Below are 26,213 nucleotides of genomic sequence, written 5' to 3'. Positions count from 1 at the left end.
GTTTGCAGGAACAAGTTTTAATGTCTCATATCTGTTTTGATAACAGACAAAACCTTCAACTGTAGAAGTTCTGGAAAATATAGATAAGGTATGTCTTTGGGCTCTGGGGTGTTTTAATTCATTTTAAGTATTGCATAAATATTATTTTAATTTTAGTATATGTATATTATTTTGGAGACTGGATCTGGTTTGGGAATTTAGAGATCAAATAGAGTAAGCCTGAGAAGTTTATTGTTGTATTATCTCAGAAAAATATCTGAAGTCTCTCAGTCACTTAAGTCTGTGTCAGTAGAACCTGTTAGAATGAAATTTGATGTATAGCATGGTGTAAAGCAATGTTACAGATAGGATAAAGTAGATTATAAGATAGTCTGCAAAAAAAAAAAAAAAATAAGATAGTCTGCAATAGTTTTTATCAGTCTGAAAACTTCACAAACTTCATTATCAAAAATGATTATTTCTTAGGAATATTGAGTGGTGAATAGATTGAAAAAATCTAGTATGGTTACTGTTGCAATTTTTAAAAATTTTTTTTATAGTCAGATTTAAAAAACTAATTAACTTATTTTTAGCCAGACTTTTTTTAGACCTTATACAGAGAGAATTATTTAGATTATTAAATACTATATATTGATGTCCATTTCATGCTTGATCTTTGCTAATTTGATAGTCGAAAAGGGTATCTTAAGTTTGCATTTATTTATTTATTTTTAAAGACTTTATTTTTATTTATTTGAGATAGAGAGAGAAAGAAGGAGAGACATCAAAAGCAGGGGGGAAAGGGCAGGGGGAGAAGTAGACTCCTCACTGAGCAGGGAGCTTGATGTGGGGCTCCATCCCAGGATCCTTGGGATCATGACCTGAGCTGAAGGCAGATGCTTAATGGACTGAGCCACTCAGGTGCCCTTTAATTTTGCATTTAAAAGACTGACTTGTCAGCATAGGCATTTTCATATGTTCTAACTTCATTTCTAATTTTTTTTCAAATTATGTTCTTTTTAAAATATTAAAGTATTACATTTAATTGACTTTTAAGAGTTTTTCCTATATAATCTATCATGTTAAAATTTTTTGTTGACACTTTGATTTCTTTATGAAATTTGAGATTCAATTAAATAATATAGAATAATTTTCTCTTAACAGGAAATTCAAGCATTGGAAGAATTTAGGGAAAAAAATCAGAGATTACAAAAATTATGGGTTGGAAGATTAATTCTCTACTCTTCAATTCTTTATCTGTTTACATGTTTAATTGTATACTTGTGGTATCTTCCTGATGAATTTACAGCAAGACTGGCCATGACACTTCCATTTTTTGCTTTCCCATTGATGTAAGTAAATTGTTCATTTAGTTGACCTTTTCTCTTTTTGGCCGGTTAAAATATATTTAGTCTCTCTATATTGTGAAATAGTAATGTCTCAGATTGAGTAAATTTGCTTTTGTTTTCATTTTGCAAAGTTACTTCTTTAAAAAAGTAAACTAACTGTATTGAACCTTAATTTATAATTCAGCAGAGCTGAGGAATATCACTCAGTGACATTAGTAATAATGGCTCTATGTGGGAATCTTTTGTGATCCTCTAATAGATCACATTCCTGTAGGGATATAGGGCAAGGAGTGGGCATTTCAGATTGTGGGTAGTTGTAACTGAGGGAGGATTTGTAAAACAAACAAACAAAAAACCCAGCTGCCCCAGTGATTCTGAATATGTTCCACTCATCCCATCTCTTTTCCCCTTCATTTTAATCACTGCTATAAAGCAATTGACCCTTATTATAGAAATATTTTATAATATAGCACTTTACTGAAGGTGTGTCATGATTGACAATTTTGAGAGACAATTTAATAAAAAATTTGGTTCATTCACTCTACAAACTTTTGTGGGTACATTCTGTAGATGTTGGATTTTGTAGATGTTGGAATATAATGGTGTATGGTATACAAAAATATAAAGACTCTGTAGATTTTAGACTGTATATATTAAAATAAGTAATAGGTATGATGAATATTATCAAAGAGAAGTGTCAAATGCTATGGGAACATTTAACAGAGGCTCTGACACTATCTGTGGTGGAGGTGGGAGTCAGGGAAGAGTTTGTATTCATTTTCTGTTATTGTCACAAATTTAGCAGCTTAGAGCAACACGCATGTTGTATCACAGTGTAGGTCAGAAGTCCAGGTGAGTTGACTGGGCTCTCAGCTTAAAGTCTTACAGGCCTCAGTCAAGGTAGCCATTCAGCTGGACTGGGATCTTATCTGGAGTTTCTAGGGGGAGAATCTTCCAGGTTTAGTCAGGTTATTTGCTGATTGTGCTACATCTTTCTGACTTCTGATTCTGCCCTCAGCCCAGAGAAAGCTCTGCCTTTCAGGGTTTAACTGATTATATTAGACCCACTAAGATAATCCAGGATAATCTCCCTTGCATAAAATCAGCTGAGTAATACTTAATTATATTTGCAGAGTCCCTTCATAGCAGTACATAGATTACTGTTTGATTGTATTACCAGAGGATGGAAATCTTGGGGAAGAAGAGAGACAGCTTTAGAATTCTGCCTACCACAGCCTCCCTGAGGAAGTGACTTTGAATTTGAGACCCAAGGATGATTATGTGTTTTAAGAGTGGTGTGACATGGTGGATAATCTTTTAGGCAGAAGGAACAGCATATATGAAGGCCCTGGGGGGAATAGAGCATGGTAGGTTTAAAAAATTGAAAGAAGGCCGAAGACTGATTTATAGGGAAAGTCTAGATAGTTAGGCATGGGGTATTCTTGTGGGCCTTATAATCCATGATAGGGATTTTAGGATTTAATCTAAGAGTAATGGGAAGCCATTGAAGATTTTTAAGAAGGAATATAATGTGATCATATTGTTATTTTGAGAATATTGAGGCTAGACCATGGAGAACAAATTAGAGGGGAGTAAGAGTGGATCTGAAGCAGCAAGTTAGAAGGTTGTTACAGTTGTCTAGGGGAAAAATGATTGACGGTGATTTGGAATTTGGGTGGAGGTAGCAGAGTAGAAGAGAAGCAGATGGGCTGAATGAGGTGGATATATTGAGATTTAGGAGACAGAACTGAGGTAATATGGAGATGCTCTTGGTGATTGGGTGGGTGTGAGGTGAGGGGGAATAGTTGTAACAAGGATAAAATTTAAGAGTATGGCTTGGGAAATTTGGTTGATGGTAGTCTCATTCATCTAAATAGGGAACACCATCTGAATAGGGAATCCCATGAGGAAGAGCAGGTTTGCTCACTAAGACTAAAATACCTGTGTTCTATCTAGAGAGAGCTGCCAAGTGGTATGGTTAAGTATGAGTATGAAGCTCAGGAAAGAAATTTGAATGGGAGATTTAAATTTAGGATTTGGCAGTTTATAAATGTTGATCAGAACCAGCATCTGTTCATCCAGTAAATATTGGGCATCTGCAATGTGTTAGGTATTGGGCTAGACCCTAGTGATTGAATGAGAAAGTAGTGACAAGATCTCTGCCTTCATGGAGCTTACATTCTATTGGGACTGGACAGATAAAAGATGAGAGACCAATAAGCAAACAAGTGTAATGAAGAAAATAAACAGGGTGATGTGATAGAGAGGAACTGTCCTCTTTTGAGAAGGCAGTATTTGAGTTGAGAACTAATGTATGAGAAAGAACCAGCTTGGAGAGAGTTGGAATTTATGGAAGATTATTTTTATATATACGGTGTATAATAGCATATGTGTCTATAGAGAGATGTAGGAAAGGATTAACCTCAAAATATTAATGGAAATTCTCTTTGGGTGGTGGAATTTTTGTAGTTGTTTCTTTCCATGTTTTTTTTTTTTTTTTTGTATCGTTTGAATTTTTTACCTGTGTGTTCTTCAAATCCTGAAAACAAAAACAAAAATCCAAGCGTTGAGAGGGAAGATCTTGACAGGAAGAGAGAACAGAAAATAAAAGGACTGTGAGATAGGAGAGATCATGACTTATTTAAGGTCAAAAAGATCATTATATATGGAATGTGTGATGTAGAGAGTGATAGGTGTGCTTGCACAATCAGATGGTATCTGGATCATGGGAAGAGTCATGGCTAAGGAGTTTGTGTTTCATTTTGGGTGAATTGGGAAGCTTGTAAAGGTTTTAGTGGAAGAATGTCATGATGAGATTTATTTTATTTTTTTAAAGATTTATTTATTTATTAGTGAGGGACACACAGAGTGAGAGAGAGAGAGAGAGAGAGAGGCACAGGCAGAGGGAGAAGCAGGCTCCATGCAGGGACCCCGATGCAGGACTCGATCCCGGGTCTCCAGGATCAAGCCCTGGGCTGCCAGGCGGCGCTAAACCGCTGAGCCACCCGGGCTGCCCTCACAATGAGATTTAAGTTAAGAGGATCATGTGTCTCTGCCTCTCTCTCTCTCTCTCTGTGACTATCATAAATAAAAAACTTAAAAAAATACCTAAAAAAAAAAAGAAAGAGGATCGTGTGTTGGCTGTGGAGATTGAGTAGAGGAGGACAAGAGTAGAAAACAGGGAGGTCAGCTAGGATGCTGTTATAGGAGTTTAAAGGTAAAGATGGATTGGGCATCCCAGTGGCAGTGGAGATGTATAGATGACTTGGTAGTATTTCAGAAGTACAACTGAGGCAACTTGATGGGAGAAATTGGGAAGGTAAGGGACAAGAATGAATTGGGTGCTATTTAGGTTTTTTGGTTTGACATTTGGCAGGTGTAGGATCTCTTTTTTGGGGGACTGCTAAAGTAAAATAATTGTGTTTGTTTAGTCTTTAGTGCAGGACATATTTTCCAATTGGAACTCCTGGAGATCATAAAATTTTAGCTTTGTATGTAGGTAAAAGCAAAAAATCGAGTCCATGCGTATTACCAAATAAAATCTCTGTCATTTTCTTTCTCTTTTTGGAATGTTTTGGAATGTTCTTATCCGAGGTATAGCAGATTTTATAATGCTGAGCTCCTTTCCCTTGTTCATTTCTGGTTTTTTATTAAAAGAGAGAAAGGAAATTTAGAAAGGGAATAAGTGTGATGTTTATTTGATTGAACATCTTTAAAAAACTTAAAGCTCACTTGACATCCATTTCTATATCAAAATTGATCTTTTGATTATGAAAGATTTCTATCTAGTTACAAAAGAATGTCTGACAGGAAACTACTGTGCTAATTCTAATGGCTGTTCAAAACTTGTGATCTATTGGATCTGCTGTTATGCTGCAGACGACTTTGTTTTGGGGGGCAAATAAATCATATACTGATTGTTCTTAAAAGTAGAAAAAACTTTAACTTCTTTAAAAATTTTGTTATTTTTTTCAGTTTGATCTTTCTCTTATTTTGAGTATGAGACTGTAGTATCCTCACTGTCCTGCCTCTTCTGCATCACCTGCATCCAGTATTTCTTGCTTTGTTAAGCTTCAGAGCCATTTCTCACTTTGTCTCACTCACATTTGTGACCTGGTTCTTGACTGCCACTGCTTCTATTTCACTGAGCTCTCCACTTTTGGAAGCATAGGCCAGTTATCAAACAAAGAATAGAATTGTCCTTCTGATGGATGACAATCAAAAAAGCATGAAATAAAATACAACAACGTGAAAGTGGATGTTGTGGTATGTAGAAGGAAGACTTACCGCAGGACGTTTTCTTTTGTGTGAACTATTGTCTTAGTTTAGTCCTGGACTTTTTTTCTTTGGAAACAAAAATATTAAGGTCTGGATCAGGGTTTACTTAAAGAAATGGAACCAGGGTTTACTTAAAGAAATGGAAGCAGAAAGAACAATAAAATGTATTGTTTTACTTATCACTGTCTACACTGATTTTAAAGCTTAGAAATCTACCTGATAACTGCAAAAAGTGACTGTTATCTCTGCATTCCAAGTTTCCCAAATGCTTTTACTGGACAGAGAGGTCATGGAATCAGGAATGAGCATATATTACATAGTCATAACTATCTTAAAATGATCTTTAATGATAGAATTTCAACCTGTATAAGATGCTTTGATATTATATCTTCTTTTCATGATGTAATATGGAGAAAGTTGGTATTTTTCTGCCTTTCAAATTCAATAATAAATTTATATCGCTGATTTTTCAACTATTACTGAAACAAATTATCTAAATGCTGAACTTATTTCATAGGAGTCATTAAGCCTATGTTCCATGGTGAAGGAAGGTTTGGATTATAGTTTAAAATTTGTATTTCTTGATTGTGCTGGCAAGTATGCATTACCTTGGGAATAGGTTCATTTTCTGAGAGTGAACAACCATTAAGCTTTGTCTCTACCCTTAACTAACTCTGCAAGCAATCTTAGACTTCTATTCCTGGGTACTTTATTCTTACAGATGATAACTTTCTAGAAATTTCATTCTCTAGAAGATCATTTCAAAGGCTTATTAGTGTAAGACATTGACCTTCCCAGAGTACTTAATTAACTATAATTTCCTTCTGGGTTTCTTTTCTTTTCTTTTTTTTTTTTTTTTAATTCCTGTTAAAATGGGGTTAGGGAGGGGGAAAAGTTAAGCAAATTTTTTAATGTTTTTGTTTGTTTGTTTGTTTGTTTTCCTACTTAAATTGAAAACCATTTGAGGATAGGGCTTTGATCTTACACAGTTTTAAAAGCCTTCTTCCCACTCCCCCACCTCCCAACTAACTGGTAAAAGATATTTCTCAGTCCATCTAGAAGAGTTGAAAAGCATACTTTGTAACCTTTTGAGGAAAGTTAAACATTTCTTTCATGGCACTCTGAATAAGAATACAAAGTATCTCTCATCAACTATAGTTGGCTCTTAAAGGAGAAGATGTCTGTGAATATCTCTTGGTATTTACTCAAGGAGAATATTTACTAAGAGGTTTTGGTGGGTAAGAAATCATTTTGCAGGCATCCTTTTTGCAATGTTTATAGATATTTGAATAATCATAGTTATTCAATTTATAGAATTCTGTACTTAAAGAATGATGTACTGAGACATAATTAAGAGATAGATCCTATTCTTGGTTGGGAAAATTTGGTATTGTTATGAGCTCAGTTCTCCCCAAATTAACATAAAAATGCGTGGTCACAATAAGAATACCAACAGTACTTTAAAAATTTTGGCACAGTTATCCTATACTTAAAAAAAAGGGGGGGGATTTATTTATTTGAGAGAAAAGGGGGGAAGGGGCAGAGGGAGAAGGGAGAGAGAAAGAGAATCTCAAGCAGACTCCCTGCTGAGCATGGAGTCCAACTTGGGGCTTGATCTCAGGACCCTGAGATCCTGACTTGAGTTGAAATCAAGAGTCGGACACTCAACTGACTGAGCCACCCAGGTGCACCTCCATATGTTTTAATGGAAAAATAAACACATAAGAATAGTCCTGAAAATTCTAAAAAAGGAGAGGGGTGAGAAGCAGAGGTTTGTCAGGCATCTGACATCTGGCTTTAGTGAGAATTACCTTCACATTCAGACAAACTAATAACAGTGATTTATTATAAGTAAATGCATTATAAAACTTCATTAATTAAAAGTTTGCTATAGTGTACAAATAGTCTATAAATTAAAAGTTTGGCACAGTGTGTAACTAGTATATGAATTTAAGTTTGGCACAAACCAAGAAGGACACAAGAATCCAGAAATAAATCTGAAAAGGAATTTTTATATATGATATGGTATGATATGTATGGTTTTTATTTATGATGACATTTCAAATCATTGGGGGAAAGTGGTGTTGAGTTATATATATAAAAAAATTAAAGTCCATTCAATTAAAAAGAAAAGTTTGATTCCTGCTTTATTCCTTATACCAAAATAAATCACTGTTATTAGTTTGTCCGAATGTGAAGGTAATTCTTACTAAAGCCTTTGATAGTTAAATAAACTGACAAAGTAATCAACGTAGTTATCTGGTATATCTTTTCATTTTTAGCTTTATATATTGCTAAATCTCATCGAAAAACAATAAATTGGGTAGGGTTATGAGGTTGTTGGAAAGACAGCACTTAAGTTTGGCAGAAAGTGTTCCATATATGAAGGTTGGTGAAAAACCTTCAGGTTTGGTTGGAGGTTTATGGAGTGTTAATCCTTTAGTTAAAAGTGATGAAGGTTTGATTATATTGATTGAGTTTTAGATATTCTGCTATATTTTAACTTTTAGCATTTTTAAATTTAGTACAGTAAAACACCAAATATTAGGGTTTTAAAATATTTACCATAATTAAAATGTGATTCTGTTATATTGAGGTTCCAAGTATTTCCTCTTTGTATACCTTTAGAATTTTATAGTGCAAGTCACTAAATTATGTTTAACAGAAATTCATACTGTACTACTGTTTCAAATAGTATCAGTTTCAGAAAAGAACAGCTGGGATGATTTGATGAATTAGGTTAAGAGAGGGTTTTTAGTATGTTTTAGAACTGATTGTATATTTGAATTTATTGATTTTTTCCATACAATTTTGTATTCAACTGCAAGAATTATCTTGTTTTTAATAAATTTTTTAATTGATTTTTTTGAGTTTACAAGTATTGGGGCACCTGGGTGGTTCAGTGGTTAAGCGTCTGCCTTTGGCTGAGGTCATGATCTCAGGGTCTTGGGATCAAGCCCAGGCTCCCTGCTCAAAAGAGTTTCTCCCACTCCCACTGTTCTTCCCTCTCTCTCTCTTGCTCATTTCGCTCTCTCAAATAAAAGTCTTTTAAAAAAAAATTTAAAGTATTTTTAAAGTATTCAGACATCATTTGTGAACAGCAATAATTTTACCACCTCCTTACGTATTTTTTGTCTGATTTTTTTTTTTTTTTCTTTTGGCTAATTGTGTAGGCTTGTGTAGGCTGATACTTTCAGGACAATGTTATTAGAGGAAATAGTGGACATTCTGGACTTGTTCCTTGGGAATACTTCTAATATTTCCCTATTGAACATTTTTTTTTTTGACTTTTGGATCAGAACATTTTATCATGTTAAGGAATTTTCCATCCATGTTTAGTTTTCTTTTAAGCCAAGAAAGATTGTTGAATTTTGTTAAATACTGTTTCATTATCTATGGAAATAGCCATTTGAGTTTTTCATCTTATATCCCCTAATATGATGGATTATATTAAGTTTTGAATTCAAAGATTGAAATCCTGAATTCCAGGAAAATTTGTAATTTCATAGTTGTAATCATTTTATAAAAACATCTAAAAGCTTGTCTTTATTTTCTAATGCTCTAGAATACATTAAATAGAACTGTCATCTGTCCTTAATAAGTTTGGTAGTATTCTGTTGGATATCTTCTGAACTTGGTGCTATTTATGGAGGGTAGCTCTTAACTTTTTAAATTCAATAGTAGTTAATCTTTTTGGTTTTCTGTCTGTTCCAAGGGTAGTTTTGTTAAAAATTTTATATATATAAAATATATAATTATCTTTAAGACATATTTATATTTATGTAAATTATATTTAAAACTATAAAATTTTATATATATAATTCTGCAATTTAAAAGAGCTATTTATTTTGTGTGTGTATGTATGTGTGTGAGACAGAGAGAGAGAGAGAGAGCATGAGCAGGAGGGGGAGAGGGAGAATCTCAAACAGACTCCACACTGTGCCTGAAGCCTGATGTGGGGCTCATCCCACAACCCTGAGTTCATGAGCTTGAGATCATGACTGGAGCAGAAACCAAGAGTTGGACTGTCAATGGATTGCACCACTGAGAGGCCCACTCATTCTACAGTTTTAAAAATGAAGTAAGTGAAGAAAAGAAAAAGATGGAGATTCAGGCTAAGAGAGTTCAAGCTCCTTTAGATAATTTACAGAGGAAGTATGAGTTTTACAGAGATTGAAAGGAAGTTCACATGTTGCCAATGAAGTGAAAAGTTTAAAATAAGAAAAAAGTACCAGTCTCAGAAACTCACAAGCCGCTATTTATATTTAATGCACAAGTTTATGAACTTTTAATTGTTTTCATCAACTGGATTTCAGATTACCTTAGTAAAATAAAAAGTAAAGAATCTGGAATGGACAATGGAAAGCTGCTACTCAAATTTGCGTGCTAGAGAAATGATATTCAGAAGTGTATAAAGCTTTTGCCTGTGATAACAGAGCAGCTCCAGTGCATGCTATTTGTGAATACCAAACTTCGTGAGCCTTTTGTAAAATTTATATATTGGTCTCTAAGCTAGATGCAGGAACATAGCATTCGAGCATGACATAACATTGAGGAGACTGGTAAACACATATTCAGAGGAGTAGTGACTAAGGGAATTCAGGATTCTTTACAACATTCAGTGGAAAACAGTTGCTTTCTTTAAGAGCTTCAATTTACCGCTGAGGTTTTAATAAACTATAATTGTTCTCAAAACGGTTACTCAGGCTGACTACGTGCTCAGGCATTTGATTGTCTCTGGACTTGAAGACAGATGAAGGAAAAGTCTTGTTTTTGGACTGTCAAGCTGTCCCAGTAATACTAAATCATCTAAGAATATCCAGTAAAGGATCCTCTCTACTGTCATTGATAGTTTGCTTCAGATGACAGTGGAATCTAAATCCTTGCAAGCCTTTCCTGGAAGCCTGTAGCAACACTTTATTTTTTTGTACTTGCTCTGTGCTGCTTCAAACCCCTAAGCTTGATTTTAAGATACTAAAAAAGCTCAGTATTATTCTGCAAGAAGCTTTCCGAAATCAAGAGTAATAAAGAGTAAAGCTCTTTGAACTTTTTACTATTCATCTGATACTTCAAAAATTATAAAGGACAATACATCTAGAACTTGCTTTTCTCTGTATTAACCTAAATTCAACTCTGTTCAATTTGGGTTTGACAAAATGCAACTCCTTGGCCTCCAATGCAAGCGATTAAGCTAGCTTGTTATTTTAGATATATTATGTATGTGTTGCTTATTTGTAAGAGTGTAAAAATTAGCAAACTAAAAGTCCACCAAGTAATCAGTAGCATCATTTATCATGAAAAGTAGAATTTTTTAAAACTTTTTGAAATGAAGTCTATAAGAAGCTTTGGAATTTTTGGACTGTTTCAGTTCAACTAAGTACATTAGAACTTACTAATGTACAAAATGGAATTTCCAGAATTAATGACACTGGGTTACTTTTTATATGAGTGTTTTAGGAAGATTTTAAAAATAATGTGATTATTTGGAATAAAGTTGGTGTTTGGGGAAAAAATGTATTTCTGTAGAGTGTTTAATAGTTGTAGTCATCACTACATCAGTTTTACTGATTTAAAAAGGATTTTTTTCATGGGGCACCTGGGTGGCTCAGTAGTCTGCCTCTTGATCTCATCTCAGGTCTTGATCTCAGGGCCATGAGTACAGGCCTTACATTGGGCTCCATGCTGGGTGTGGAGACTACTTAAAAAAAACAAAACTTTTTTTGTATCTATGATTATTTTTTTGTATATTCCTTATTCTTATTTTATATATTGTACATCTCTTTTGTGATTGTTTTTATTAGTTGTTTATATATCTTTTCTCTCAAAGAACCAGTTTTTAAATAACTACTACTTTTTTTTTTCATCTTAGGCTTATTTTTATTTTATTCCTGTAACTTAAATTGGATACTTAATATATTTTTCATTCTTTTTTATTAACACAATACACTGTATGTGTATTTGAGGTCATGGTATTTTCTGACCACTGCTTAATTTTATTCCACAGGTCTTGATATGTAGTGACTTACTTTGGTTATTTTCTAGATATCATGTTTTTTTTTTTTTTTTTTAATTTAGTGTTTGTAATTTAAATATTATTTCCAGGTGACAAATGTGTGTTTGCATGTTTGGTTTCTGGTTTAGTTACTGTTTCTAGTTTTGTTGTATTGCTTTTATAGCATATTGCTTAAAAGTATTTCTATTACTTTGAATTTATTGAGGTTTTTTTTTTTGGTGCTGTGCTATTTGGTTAGTTGTTGCCTTTCACAAACACTTGAAGTTGTTTTTTTTTTTTTTTGGTACATAGAATTTAATAACAATGAAAACTACTTTATTATGTTATATAGTTCTTCTGTATCTTAGTAATATATTTCAACTTCTCTGCTTTATGAATATTTCTTTAAAAGAAACCCCTTTATTTTGAGATATAGATTCATGTGAAGTTGCAGAAAAAACACAAAAAATGTTCAAGCAGATCTCATGCATTCTTTACCTAGCTTTCCCCAGTGGTAACATCTTGCATAAGTACAGTAAAATATCACAATTAGGAAACTGACATGCATTGGGCTCCATGCTGGGTGTGGAGACTCAATTCACAGAGTCTGTCAGATTTTACCAGTTTTACCTGCACTTTTGTGTGTGTGCTTTATATTTCCATGTAATTTTATCATATGTGTAGCTTCATGTCACTATCCCACAATTCAGATTCAGGACTGTTGTAAAACCACAAGACTTGGAGTTCCTTGGCTGGCTTAGTTGGTGGAGCATGTGGCTCTTGATCTCAGGGTCATGAGTTCAAGCCCCATATTAGGTGTAGAGATTACTTAAGTTAAATAAATAAAATAAACCACCAGGCTCCTTTTTGCCATCCCTTTGTAGTCATACCAACTCTCCTCCACCTACTCCATTCTTAACCCTTCCACCCACTAATCTGTTTTATATCTCTATAATTTTATTATTTCAAGAATTATAAAATGAGATCACATAGCATATAACCTTTTGAAACTGGCTTTTTTCATTCACCATAATCTTGAGATCCATTCAAGATGTTAAGTGTATTAATAGTTTCTTTGTATTGTTGGGTAGTATTCCATGGTAATGACATACTTCAGTTTGTTTAACCGTACACTTTTTGAAGGACATTTGGATAGTTTTCAGTCTTTGGCTATTACAAATAAGACTTCAATAAGTCAGTCGGAGAAGGACAAACATTATATGGTCTCATTAATTTGGGGAATATAAAAAATAGTGAAAGGGAATAAAAGTGGAAAGGAGAAAAAATGAGTGGGAAATATCAGAAAGGGAAACAGAACATGAGAGACTCCTAACTCTGGGAAACGAACAAGGGGTGGTAGAAAGGGAGGTGGGCGGGGGGAGGGGGTGACTGGGTGACGGCACTGTGGAGGGCACTTGATGGGATGAGCACTGGGTGTTATTCTATATGTTGGCAAATTGAACACCAATAAAAAATAAATTAAAAACAAAACAAAAAACAAGTAAGACTTCAATGAACATTTATATATAGGCATTTGTCTGAACATAATTTTTATTTCTTTGGGGGTATACCCCTAAGAATGTAATTTCTAAGGCATATGGTAAGTACATGTTTAGTTTTTAAAGAAACTACTAAACATTTTTTCAGGGTAGATATACCATTTTACATTTCTACTGGTTGCATATAAATGTGCCCTTGCCAGCATTTGGTATTTTGCTATTTCCTGTTTTGATTATTCTGATAGATGTGTAGTGATATTTCATTGTGGTTTTAATTTACATTTCCCTAAGGGCTAATGATGTTGAACTTTTTTTCATGTGTTTACTTGCCATTTATATCTCCTCGTCTGTGAAATATCTGTTCATGTCTCCTAATTTTCTAATTGGATTTTTTACTCTTTTTGCTGTTGAGTTCTGAGAGTTCTTTTTATATTGTAGATACAAGTTATTTACTGGGCATATGGTTTGCAAATATTTTTTCCCAGTCTGTAGTTTGTCTTTTATTCTCTTAATAGGGCTGTTGCAGAACAAAATTTATTTTTCCTTTTATGGATTGTGCTTTTGTTGTCAAGGTTCTCTAACTATAGGTTCTAAAGATTTTCTTCTTTCGCTTTTTTCTATGCTTTTCTTTTCTTCTAACATTTTTTAAATTCATGAGCCATTTTGAGTTAATTTGTATATAAGGTGTGAGGTTCATGTTGAGATTCATTTATTTTTTTCTTTCCTTCATTTTGTCCATGGATGCTCAGTAGCTCTAACACCATTTGTTGGAAAGGAACTGCATCATTTTTAACACTATGAAATGACTTTCTTTTTCTAGTTTAAAACTTTCTTGGTGGTGGTGGGGGGTGTCTTGATTTCAACCTTGTGGGCTATTAAGATAACCTTGTTTTGTGAGTGTTTACCTAGTATACTTTTGCCCATGATTTTATTTTCTTCAACTTTGAAAAACTCTTATTTTAGATGTTAGTTTATATTATAGAATTGGGTTTTGTTTTTATGATCCAGTCTGAAAGTTTTTTGCTCTGGTTAGTTTAGCTCACTTACATTTATTGAGAGGAAAGACATTGGTCTAGTTTTTGGAACATAATTTTGTATTTTGCTTTTTTTGTTTTAACTTAAAAATATAGATTTCTCTACCTATGTGGTATTTTACTTTACCTTTGCCTGGTTTTTTGTAGGAGGTTTGCGTGAGTATCAGGGCATATATTCCCACATTCCAGGCTATCTAGAATTTTCCTTATGATTCAGGATTGAATGTGCTAATTTGTTAGCTTTTATCTTTCCCCAGCCAATAGGGTTAGGCAACTGTGTGTTTTTTCCTAATACAAAACCTCTTTTCTCTCCTGCTGCCATAAAAACAATGTTCTTTGTAAACAGGGTATTTCCGAATGGTTTCTCTTTAAGCTCTGCCTTTTCTGTTTCATTGTTGGAACCAAACTGAGGAGTTTCTGCCTATAGCATGTGTGTCTTATTCTTGTTATAAACAGGGGCTTTAGGCTTTACACTTTGAGAAGTTTGTCTTGCTACCCCTTTGTGAGATAAATAGATTTCCTTCTGTGTTTGCACTTTTGATCTTCATGATCTCCATTACTTTTGGGAGTCTGCCCACACATTTTGAGAGTTGGGTTTTAGCTATATCTTATTTTATACCAGGACAGGAATTTTTATTTTTCTTCTTCTTGTTGTTTGGAATGTTTCTAAGAAGAGAAGAGGAAATGGAAATTAGGCAGCTATTGTCAAAATAGGAGTCAGTAATAGTATCTTTAATATCTTCACAAAACATGTTGCTCTATTTTCATAAATTATATTTATTAGGAGAGCAAAAACCTTCATTGGAATAACTAGAACTAGATTTATTTTCTCCCTAAATTTTGTTTTAAAAATACGAAAGAATTTCAGTTAATTTGGTCCTAAAGATTAACTAACTATATATGTTCTGTCTCTTCAAGTCTTGAAGGAAATGTGTATTTTTTATGATAGCTCATTTTCTCCAGCAGTAGTTCTGATAAAAAGCAAAAGAAGAACTTCTTGTCCACAAAGGGGGATTTCTGTGCTTTATTTTGGAGTAAGGGAGTATATTTCAATATTCTGCTTTTGTTTTCCTTCCCTTTAGAGGCGTGTTCTAGCAAGTTGCTGTGACTGAGGTCAAAGAACTTGCTGCCTGTGTTCTTTTCTTGGATTTTGATGAATTCTTGTCTCACATTTATGTCTTTCATTCATTTTGAGTTTATCTTTGTGTATGGTGTAAGAAAGTGGTCCAGTTTCATTCTTCCACATGTGTTTGTCCAATTTTTCCAACACCATTTGTTGAAGAGACTGTCTTTTTTTCCATTGGATATTCTTTCCTGCTTTGTCAAAGATTAGTTGACCATAGAGTTGACATTTCTGGATTGTCTATTCTGTTCCATTGATCCATGTGTCTGTTTTTGTGCCAGTACCATATTGTCTTGTTGATTACAGTTTTATAATACAGTTTGAAGTCCCACTTTGTTTTCTTTCAACATTCCTTTGGGATCTTTCCTGGTTCCATACAAATTTAAGGATAGTTTGTTCCAACTCTATGAGAAATGCTGCTGCTATTTTGATAGGGATTGCATTGAATGTGTAGATTGCTTTGGGTAGTATAGACATTTCAATAATATTTGTTCTTCCAATCCATGAGCATGGAATGTTTTCCCATTTCTTTGTGTTTTCCTCAGTTTCTTTCATAAGTGTTCTCTAGTTTTCAGAGTATAGATCCTCTACCTCTCTGGTTAGGTTTGTTCCTAAGTATCTTTGGGTTTTGGTGCAATTATAAATGGGATCGATTCCTTAATTTCTCTTTCTTCTGCTTCATTGTTAGTGTATAGAAATGCACCTGACTTCTGTAAATTGATTTAATATTATGCAACTTTGCTGAATTCCTGTATCAGTTTTAGCAGTTTTTGAGTAGAGTCTTTTGGGCTTTCTTTCTTTCTTTTTTTCTTTCTTTCTTTCTTTCTTTCTTTCTTTCTTTCTTTCTTTCTTTCTTAAAATTAATTTATTTGAGATGGAGAGAAAGAGCAATTGTGTGCGTTGAGGCAGGAGGAGGGTTAGAGGGAGAGGGAGAAGCAGACTCTGCTGAGCAGGGAGCCCAATGCAGGGCTCGATCCAAGGACCCTGAGATCATGACCTGAGCCAAATGCAGATGCGTAACCAACTGAGCCACCCAGTCTGTTGGGTTTTCCAGAGTATTATGTTGTATGTGAAGAGTAAGTTTGACTTGATTTCTTCTTCTTCTTCTTTATTTTTTCTTAATATTTTAGTTATTTATTTGACAGAGAGAGAGAAAGTACAGGCAGGAGGAGCAGCAGAGGGAGAGGGAGAAGTAGGACCCTGGGATCATGACCTGATTCGAAGGCAGCTGCTTAACTAACTGAACTACCCAATCTCCCCATAAAGTTGACTTCTTCTTTGCTGATTTGGATGCCTTTTATTGATTTTTGTTGTATGATTGCTGAGGCTAGGACTTCAAGTGCTATGTTAAACAACAGTGGTAAGAGTGGACATCCCTGCCATTTTCCTAACCTTAGAAGAAAAGCTCTCAGTTTTTCCCTGTTGAGGATGATACTTGCTGTGGGTCTTTCATATATGGCTTTTATGATACTGAGGTATGTGCCCTCCATTGCTACACATGGAGAGGTTTTTTTTGTTTTTTTGTTTTTGTTTTATCAAGAAAAGATGCTGTATTTTGTCAAATGCTTTTTCTGCATCTGTTAGAGGAACATCTAGTTCTTGTCCTTTCTTTTATTAATGTGTATCACATTGATTGATTTGAGGATGTTGAACCACCCCTGTAGCCCAGGAATAAATCCCACTTGGTTGTGGTGAATAATTTTTTTAATGTACTGTTGGATCCTGTTAGCTAGTATCTTTGTGATAATTTTTGTATTTATGTTCATCAGGGATATTGATCTGTAATTCTCTTTTTTAGTGGGGTCTGTGTCTGGTTTTGAGATTAAGGTAATACTGGCTTCATAGAATGAGTTTGGAAGTTTTCCTTCCATTTCTATTTTTTTGGAACAGTTTCAGAAGACTAGACATTAATTCTTCTTTAAATGTTTGGTAGAATTCCCCTGGGAAGACATCTGACCCTGAACTCCTATTTGTTGGTTTTTTTTTTTTTTTAAACTAATTCAGTTTCTGTGCTGGTTATGGATCTGTTCAAGTTTTCTATTTCTTCCTGTTTCAGTTTTGGTAGTTCATATGTTTCTAGGAATTTATCCATTTCTTCCAGATTGCCTAATTTGTTGGCATATAATTGCTCATAATACTCTCTTATAATTGTGTTTCTTGAGTGTCAGTTGTAATCTCTCCTCTTTCATTCATGATTTTATTTATTTGGGTCCTTTCTCTTTTCTATTTGGTAAGTCTGGCCAGGGCTTTATTGATCTTTTTTTTAAAATTTTTTTATTTATTTATGATAGTCACACACACACAGAGAGAGAGGCAGAGACATAGGCAGAGGGAGAAGCAGGCCCCATGCACCGGGAGCCCGACGTCTCCAGGATCGCGCCCTGGGCCAAAGGCAGGCGCCAAACCGCTGAGCCACCCAGGGATCCCAGCTTTATTGATCTTATTAATTCTTATTAATTCTTTCAAAGAACCAGGTCAGTTTCAGTCAGAACCAGGCCAGTTCATTGATCTCTTCTACTGTTTTCTTGATTTCTGTATCATCGATTTTTGCTCTAATCTTTATTATTTCTCTTTTCCTGCTGGATTTAGGCTTTATTTGCTGTTCTTTTTCTAGTTCCTTTAAGTGTAAGGTTAGATTGTGAATTTGAGACTTTTCTTGCTTCTTGAGGAAAGCCTGTATTGCTATGTGCTTTCCTCTTAGGACCACTTTTGCTGTATCCCAAAGGTTTTGAACTGTTGTATTTTCATTTGCTGCCATGTATTTTTTTTTAATTCTTCTTTAATTTCCTGGTGGACTTGTTCATTCTTCAGTAGGATATTCTTTAACTTCCATATATTTGTGGTCCTTCCAATTTTTTTCTTGTGGTTCATGTATTATAGCAGTGTGGTCTGAAAATATGCATGATATGATCTCAATCTTTTTGTACTAGTTGAGACCTGGTTTGTGACCCAGTATGTTATATGTTTGGAGAATATTCCATGTGCACTTGAGATGCAGCACAAGAAAATATTTGGAAGGACCACAAAGGTGCCCTTGCAATGTATTTCTTTTATAAAATTATGAATAATGTTTCTATATGTATTCTGCTATGTTCTTTGAAGAAAACTATTGTGCTGTATTTACATTGAATTTGAGAGATGACCTTGACAAGTTTGTGATTAGGATCATTCTTTGATTTACTTTTAATATCATTTCATGTCTTACTAATGTAGTGCCCAAAGAATTCTCATAAAATCTTTGAAAGGAAGTGTTTAGCTAACTTTACTTGTAAAGTACTTCCTTGAAGGTAAGTTTTTTTCTCTTCTAGATAGCTTATTCTATTTAGTAGAGAAGATCCTTCCAGTGTTAAATAATAGGGAAGTAATAGCAGCTTATATTTGCACAATGTGCTGGATTTGTGAAATGTGCTTTTCTCTCAATGCATGGGAATAGACAAATTTTTGGAGTTGATGCTTACTTAGTAAGAAGGGATTCTATAATTTTTTGAGGGGCTGGTTTATAGATCCCTTTCAGAGTGATAAACACAGTGCTCTTTCCAGAGAAATGCACTTATACACAGAAAGGTAATTTCATAATTCTGGGGAACCCTCAGAAGGTCCATGTGTTTTATCTTGAGAACTCTTGAAAGCAGAGGTAGACCTCTGATAGTCTCAAATACAGAAATACTTTCTGATTTTCAAAATATAAAGGGAAGCATTGTACTGAACTCTAACTGGAAATGTATATTTGTTTTCATTTTATATGGCTTTTAATTCACTTATCCTAATGTTGGTTTTTGTTTCTGAATTTTGCTTCCTCTGTAGCATCTGGAGCATAAGAACAGTGCTTATTTTCTTCTTTTCCAAGAGAACAGAAAGAAATAGTAAGTTTAATTTCTAAGTTCTTATAAATACATTTTAAAAAAACACCTTCTTATAGTACATTGGTTTGTAACTGAATGGCAGGTTGTGAAATGCTGTATTGAAATGACAATCTTGTAAATACTAAAGGGATTCTCTTTTACATTTGTGTTATGTTCATCTTGTTTATTCAGAATTTTTTTACACAAAATAGTTCATTAATTCATCTTTTAAATTGAGAGAAATTATTAATCTTTACACAAAACTTATGCTATTATAGAGTAGACATCTTTTAATTTGTTAATTAATTGCACCATTCTCTTTAACCTCACAGTTCCTAGGCTTTTGTTTTTATGAAAATTTGCAAATTATGATGTTTCCTTCTGTATCCTATGTACAGATTTTAAAGATTTTCAGGTATAAAAGTATGAGTTATAATTAAACAAAGATATGTGAATTTCATCATATTGAATGTGACTTTTTTTTGTTTTAACTTTTTATTGTCAAAAATTTCACATACAAAATTATACACAAAAGGAAAGTGAATAGTATAAGTGCTCATATACTTATCACACAATGTAAATAACTATCAGTTCATGGTCAGCCTTGTTTAATTTTTATCCCCACCCTCTTATCTACATACTATATTTTTTTAAGTATATCCCAGTTATATCTATCCATGAAAGGCCTTTAAGAAAATACATTATACAATGCATTATCATTAACGTAACGTAATATATTATCATGTCATATCATACCTAATATCATAAAATATTAAATATATTTTGTTTGTTTGATTCAAATTGCCCCCCTCACTTATGACTTCTCTTTAACCCAGTGTATGTTCATGGGTTAGCCCAGTGACCATTCCTTGCAGATACTCTTGACACCTTTGCCCCCTTTTCCCATTCTATTTGGCAAAAACTGTACCTTATTTAAATACAATTATATTCTTTTTTTTTTTTTTTGGGTTGTAATCTTTTTTTTTTAAATTAATTTTTATTGGTGTTCAATTTACCAACATACAGAAAAACACCCAGTGCTCATCCCGTCTAGTGTCCACCTCAGTGCCCGTCACCCATTCCCCTCCAACACCCGCCCTCCTCCCCTTCCACCACCCCTAGTTCGTTTCCCCGAGTTAGGAGTCTTTATGTTCTGTCTCCCTTCCTGATATTTCCCAACATTTCTTTTCCCTTCCTTTATATTCCCTTTCACTATTATTCATATTCCCCAAATGAATGAGAACATACACTGTTTGTCCCTCTCCGATTGACTTATTTCACTCAGCATAATACCCTCCAGTTCCATCCACGTTGAAGCAAATGGTGGGTATTTGTCGTTTCTAATTGCTGAGTAATATTCCATTGTATACATAAACCAATCTTCTTTATCCATTCATCTTTCGATGGACACCGAGGCTCCTTCCACAGTTTGGCTATTGTGGCCATTGCTGATAGAAACATCGGGGTGCAGGTGTCCCAACGTTTCATTGCATCTGAATCTTTGGGGTAAATCCCCAACAGTGCAATTGCTGGGTCGTAGGGCAGGTCTATTTTTAACTCTTTGAGGAACCTCCACACAGTTTTCCAGAGCGGCTGCACCAGTTCACATTCCCACCAACAGTGTAAGAGGGTTCCCTTTTCTCCGCATCCTCTCCAACATTTGTTGTTTCCTGCCTTGTTAATTTTCCCCATTCTCACTGGTGTGAGGTGGTATCTCATTGTGGTTTTGATTTGTATTTCCCTGATGGCAAGTGATGCAGAGCATTTTCTCATGTGCATGTTGGCCATGTCCATTACAATTATATTCTTAATCTATGACCGCAAAACTCTCTTCTGGTTAAAAACTTTTATAAGCTTGGTCTATCCCTGCATCAGAAAAGCTAAATTTCTTTCAAAAGAAATCATAGAAAGAGAAAATCATAAAGCATACTGACTAGACTTATTTTATTTTTAAAAAAGATTATTTACTTATTTATATAAGAGAGAGAGCAAGGAGGAGGGGAGGAGCAGAGGAAGGGGGAGAAGCATGGAGGCTGGATCCCAGGACCCCGGGGTTATCACCTGAGCCAAAGGCAGATGCTTAACTGGCCGAGCCACCCAGGTGTCCCTGACCAGACTTATTTTAAATCTATGATAGTAAATATTAAATGTATACTCTGTACTACTACATGGTCCTATTTTGTATTTCCCTAGGAAATTCACTTTTTTCTCTCTGAGAGTATTTCTTGAGATTATATTTCTCTTCAGATCACTAATACCTGCCTTCCTGCAAATAAACAAAAACCAAACCAAAATAAAACCAACCAACCAGTCAACTAAATAAAAATTCAAAATTCACAAACAAAACCCACAAAAATCTACCTGGCAACTCATGGAGAGTCTCACTTTATGGAGAAAATAGATGTAAATAGATGAGAGCTACTGCCACCACCAAATATATCCAGTTAGCTCCATCTGTTACTCAGTATGTTAGCATCCTTCAGTGGTAGTCTGGAAGACTGAACTTGATGCCATCTATGGCTAAGCTCTCCATTTATGCTTTGGATTCTGGATACTCTGGCCATCTCAAGGACTTTGTTCTTGCAGTTATCTCTTCCTGCAATTACCTTCTTTTGTATTATCTCTTTCTCTTGGGTTGTCTCTATTGGTGTATAATCTTACTTCCACATAGTTGTGGGGGGAAGGGTGGGCAGGACTCGATTTTGACTTCATATTCCCTTTAATCTACTATGCATTTCTCTCTCCCCTTCAACGTCCTATCATCTCTACCTCCACAATTATCTTGCATCTGACCACTTCTAATATGCTTTACTACTACTACTTTGTAATTCAGGTCATTGTCCATCTCCTACCTGTAATAGGAATGACTTCCAAACCAGTCTATTTTTAAGGTATAAAATAGTTGTTGTGTCTTTCCTGCTTCAAATTTTTATTTTTACTTTTAAAGATTTTATTTATTTACTCATGAGAGACACAGAGAGAGAGAGGCAGAGACAGGGAGAGGGAGAAGCAGGCTCCATGCAGGGAGCCCAAAGTGGGACTTGATCCCAGGTTTCCTGGATCACACCCTGGGCTTAAGGCAGTGCTAAACCACTGAGCCACCTGGGCTGCCCATTGCTTCAAATTTTGTAATGGTTTCCCGTGACAGCCAGAGTAAATCTGAATTCTTTACCCCTACTTTCTGGCTTATGCCTATTCTCTAACTTCATCTCTTTCTACTCTTCGTCTTTCACTTATGCTCCACCACACTGGCTATCTTTTTGTCATACAGACAAATTTTAATTCTCTGAACCTCAGTTTCCTAATTTGCCAAGTGGAAACATGTATTATCATCAGCATCATACACATGAAATATTTGTTTTGGAAGGATTATTATGAGTACTAAGTGAAACTATGCCAAGGTATATAAAAATTGCGAAGTGTTAACACACGTGGGCTGATGGTACTGATTTTTCTTTTCTATTCCTTATTCTTTTTTTATTTTTCTTGTCTTTTTAATCTTTGTCTTGTTTTAATGGATTAGGACTCAGTATAATAGTGAGTTGAAGTGGAAATAGCAGATTCTTTGTCTAGTTTCTAATTCTCAGTGTAAAAGCTTTTATTTTTTTTACCATAAAGTAGGATATTTGCTGTGCTTTTAAAAAATATTGGTACTTACTATCATATTAAGGAAATTAAGCTTATGATGTTGTTTCCAGTGATATTTGGTAATATAGCAGATGCCAGAAGGACAGGAAGAAGTTTAAAACAAAATGTTCTCTGACCTCATGGAACTAACAAAATAGTGGAAAATACAAAAAAATCTTCTCTTAAAAGAGTGCTTGGAAACACTTCTCTAAGCAAATTAAATGTATGAATATTTTAACTTATAAATAGACACATCAGGACATAGTTATTATATAAAAGGGTTGCTTTAAAAATTATTTCAGGGATCCTTTTATTTAAAAAATTTAATTCATTTGAGTATGTATTACATGTACATTTAAAATAGAACTCATAAAAGATTATCTTACAGTCCTACATTTATTTTTTTAGCATAAAAACTCATAGCATAAAGTCAATTGTAGTATATATATATTTAAGCCTGAAGCTATTGTGTTCTTGCTTGCTTTTTTTTTTTTTTTTAAAGATTTTATTTATTTATTCATGAGAGACAGAGAGAGAGAGAGGCAAAGACACAGGCAGAGGGAGAAGCAGGCTCCATGCAGGGAGCCCAATGTGGGACTCAATCCCAGGTCTCCAGGATCAGGCCCTGGGTTGAAGGCGGCGCTAAACCGCTGGGCCACCAGGGCTGCCCCTGTGTTCTTGCTTTTTGTTCTCTTTTAGTTTTATTTCCTTTTTTTCTATACCTTGGACCTAGTATAGAATAAGAGTTGGTAAACCATAGCCTGTGGGCCAAGTCCTGCCCACCACTTTTACATGTCATGATTTAAGAATGATTTTCAAATTTTTAGATCATTGAAAAAGTCAAAAGAATATTTTGGGATATTACATTTATATTAAATTCAAATTCCTGTTTTTATTGGAGCAAAATGCTGCCCATTCACTTAAATGTTGTCTGTAACTCCTTTCATCCTACAATGGCAGAGTTAAGTAGTTGTGATAGACTGTGGTGCTCTCAACACTTCAGACTGTTGCAGGATGTACTGCAAATCACAGTGACACCATTATAACTTGACATTTCATGTGCCATATATAGTGACAATTTTATATTTTCAAAATTACCACTGTATACTCATCATGAAAAAAAACAAAAGAAGAGAAGATTTAACTTTGAATGTTGCATTTTTAGGGCATAGTAGGCCGTGGGTTGTTTTGTTATCAAAACATAAAGCATTGTGTTTATTATTCAATGACATTATATAGTTGTGCTCGAAGAATAAAAATATACATTGATAGTACCAAACCAAGTACTCATAATATTCCCAACTCACAGAATAGCAATGGTCATAAGAATTAGAATTTTAAAAATTGAATATCTCATCATAGCTGAATTCTTCATAAAAATAAAAAGTGAGAGGTGCCTGGGTGGCTTCATACATTAAGTGGCTGTCTTCTGCTCAGGTCATGATCCCAGGACTATGAGCCCCATATCAGGCTCCTGGCTCAGCGGGGAGCCTGCTTCTCCCTTACCTCTGCTACTCCCTCTGCTTGTACTCTCTCTCTCCTTCTCTCAAATAAATAAATAAATAAATAAATAAATAAATAAACTTACAAAAAAAAAGTGAAAATGGAGCTTCAACCAAATAAGTTTCTGATTGGCCTATTAGTGAAGCAGAGAAAGTCATTTATTTACCAATGGTGAATTAATTATTGTGTTTGATTACAGCAGCTGAAAAAAATATATTCAGAGAAAGTATATTTGCTTAGTAAGTAGCCTTTTGGCAAGAATAATTGCTTGAAGAACAGAATATTGGAAGCAAGATAGTTTAAAAATATGGCAAATGATTTTGAGTGATCTTTCTTGGATCTGATACTGCTCAGTTGTAGTAGACACAGGAAAAAGACACAGGAAAAGATACTCAGCATCACCAATCATCAGGGAAATGCAAATCAGAACTACAGTGAGATATCACCTCATATCTCTTGGAAAGGCTAAAATAAAAAAAGATAGTTTGGTTAGGATGTGGAGAAAAAGGAACTTTTGTGTACTGTTAGCTGGAATGTAAATTAGTACAGCCACTGTTGAGAATAGTATGGAGATTTCTTGAAAAATTAAAAATAGAAATACTGTATGATCCAACAATTCAACTATTGGGTATTTACCCAGAAAAAAATGAAAACACCAACTTAAAAACATATATGCACCTTGTGTTTATTGCAGCACTATTTACAATAACTGCAGAAGTAATCTAAGTGTCCATCAGTAGACAAATAGATAACACACACAATGGGATATGAAGGATGAGATTGTGCTGAGACATTATGGATAGACTTAGAGGGTATTATGCTAAGTGAAATAAGTCAGACTGACAAAGACAAATAACATAATTCCATTCATAGGTGGAATCTAAGAAACATGAGTAAACAAAAAGCAGAATCAGATTTGTAAATACAGAGAATAAACTGATGATTGCCAGAGGAAAGGGGAGTCGGGGATTGGGCAAAATGGATGAAGAGGGGAGAGGGACATAGACCTCCAGTTATGGAATGAGTAGGTCATAGGACTAAAAGGCACAGAATAAAGAATACAGTCAATGAAATTGTATTAGTGATGTAATGGGACAGATGGTAGCTATACTTGTGAACATAGTATAATGTATAAACTTGTCAAATTAGTTTCAGTATATCTGAAACTAATGTAGCATTGTGTGTCAACTATAATAAAAAAAAATGCATGAAGCAGAAAAAGGCCTATTTGGATTAATTTGCAAACTTGTGAAACTGTAAGGTGTTTTCATTTTGTGGTTATTCATTGTGTTATGTGGCAGCAGGTACTTTTCCAAGTGTATTTGAACTACCATAAGTTAGTAGTGTCAATGGAGAATTTTATTTACTCTCAAGAACTTAACCATTGTCAGTTATGTGAACTTTAATCATAAATAGAAGCTGAATATCTTAACCTGCCGGTACAGTTTTATTGTGATGTTTTGAGCTCAGGGCATAGATTGTAGTATTTGTGTAGGAGAAGAACCACCTTCAACCACTATGATTGAATGTTGACTGACTTTGGAAAATTAGCTTTTGTTGCAGAGTTGACAATGGTTCTTAAGGAGTTCTACCTAAGATTGCAAGACAAACAATCCTTATATGCAAAACCTATAGTGCTATAAAGTCATTTAGAAAATAAATGTCATTGTATTGACACAAAATAATTTTGTAAAAAGACTTGGGGGCAGCCCGGGTGGCTCAGCGTTCAGCGTCACCTTCAGTCTAGGGCGTGATCCTGGAGACCCAGGATCCAGTCCCATGTCGGGCTCCTGCATGGAGCCTGCTTTTCCCTCTGCCTGTGTCCCTGCCCCCCCCCCCCCCCCCCCCCCCCCGTGTCTCCCATGAATAAATAAATAAAAACATCTTAAAAAAGTAAAAAAGACTTGGAAAAGCAAGAAGCAAGATCCTCATTCCCCCTGAAATTTGTAGTAAATACATGATCTGAGCTGAAACTATAGTTCCAGCA

The 26,213-nt window shown here is 34.6% G+C and overlaps 1 protein-coding gene and 1 pseudogene across 7 annotated transcripts in view; both read left to right on the top strand.

Annotated features, from left to right (window-relative positions):
* LNPK (lunapark, ER junction formation factor) overlaps nt 1-26,213 on the top strand; it is a 78,668-nt gene that overhangs the window by 8,365 nt on the left and 44,090 nt on the right. For all 7 annotated transcript variants that reach the window (XR_012000329.1, XM_072752006.1, XM_025993989.2 and 4 more), the window contains exons 3-5: nt 47-88; nt 1,144-1,331; nt 19,059-19,117. Coding sequence is in view for 6 of the 7 variants with exons in the window: in XM_072752006.1 (XP_072608107.1) it covers nt 47-88; nt 1,144-1,331; nt 19,059-19,117 (289 nt within the window). In the remaining variant the exon portion in view is untranslated. The remainder of the gene's footprint in view (nt 1-46; nt 89-1,143; nt 1,332-19,058; nt 19,118-26,213) is intronic.
* On the top strand, nt 2,149-10,796 carry LOC112916541 (coiled-coil domain-containing protein 138-like; annotated as a pseudogene).

This window comes from Vulpes vulpes, chromosome 3 (assembly GCF_048418805.1).
Source record: "Vulpes vulpes isolate BD-2025 chromosome 3, VulVul3, whole genome shotgun sequence".
NCBI lineage: Eukaryota > Metazoa > Chordata > Mammalia > Carnivora > Canidae > Vulpes > Vulpes vulpes.
This window is presented reverse-complemented; position numbering and strand designations above follow the sequence as displayed.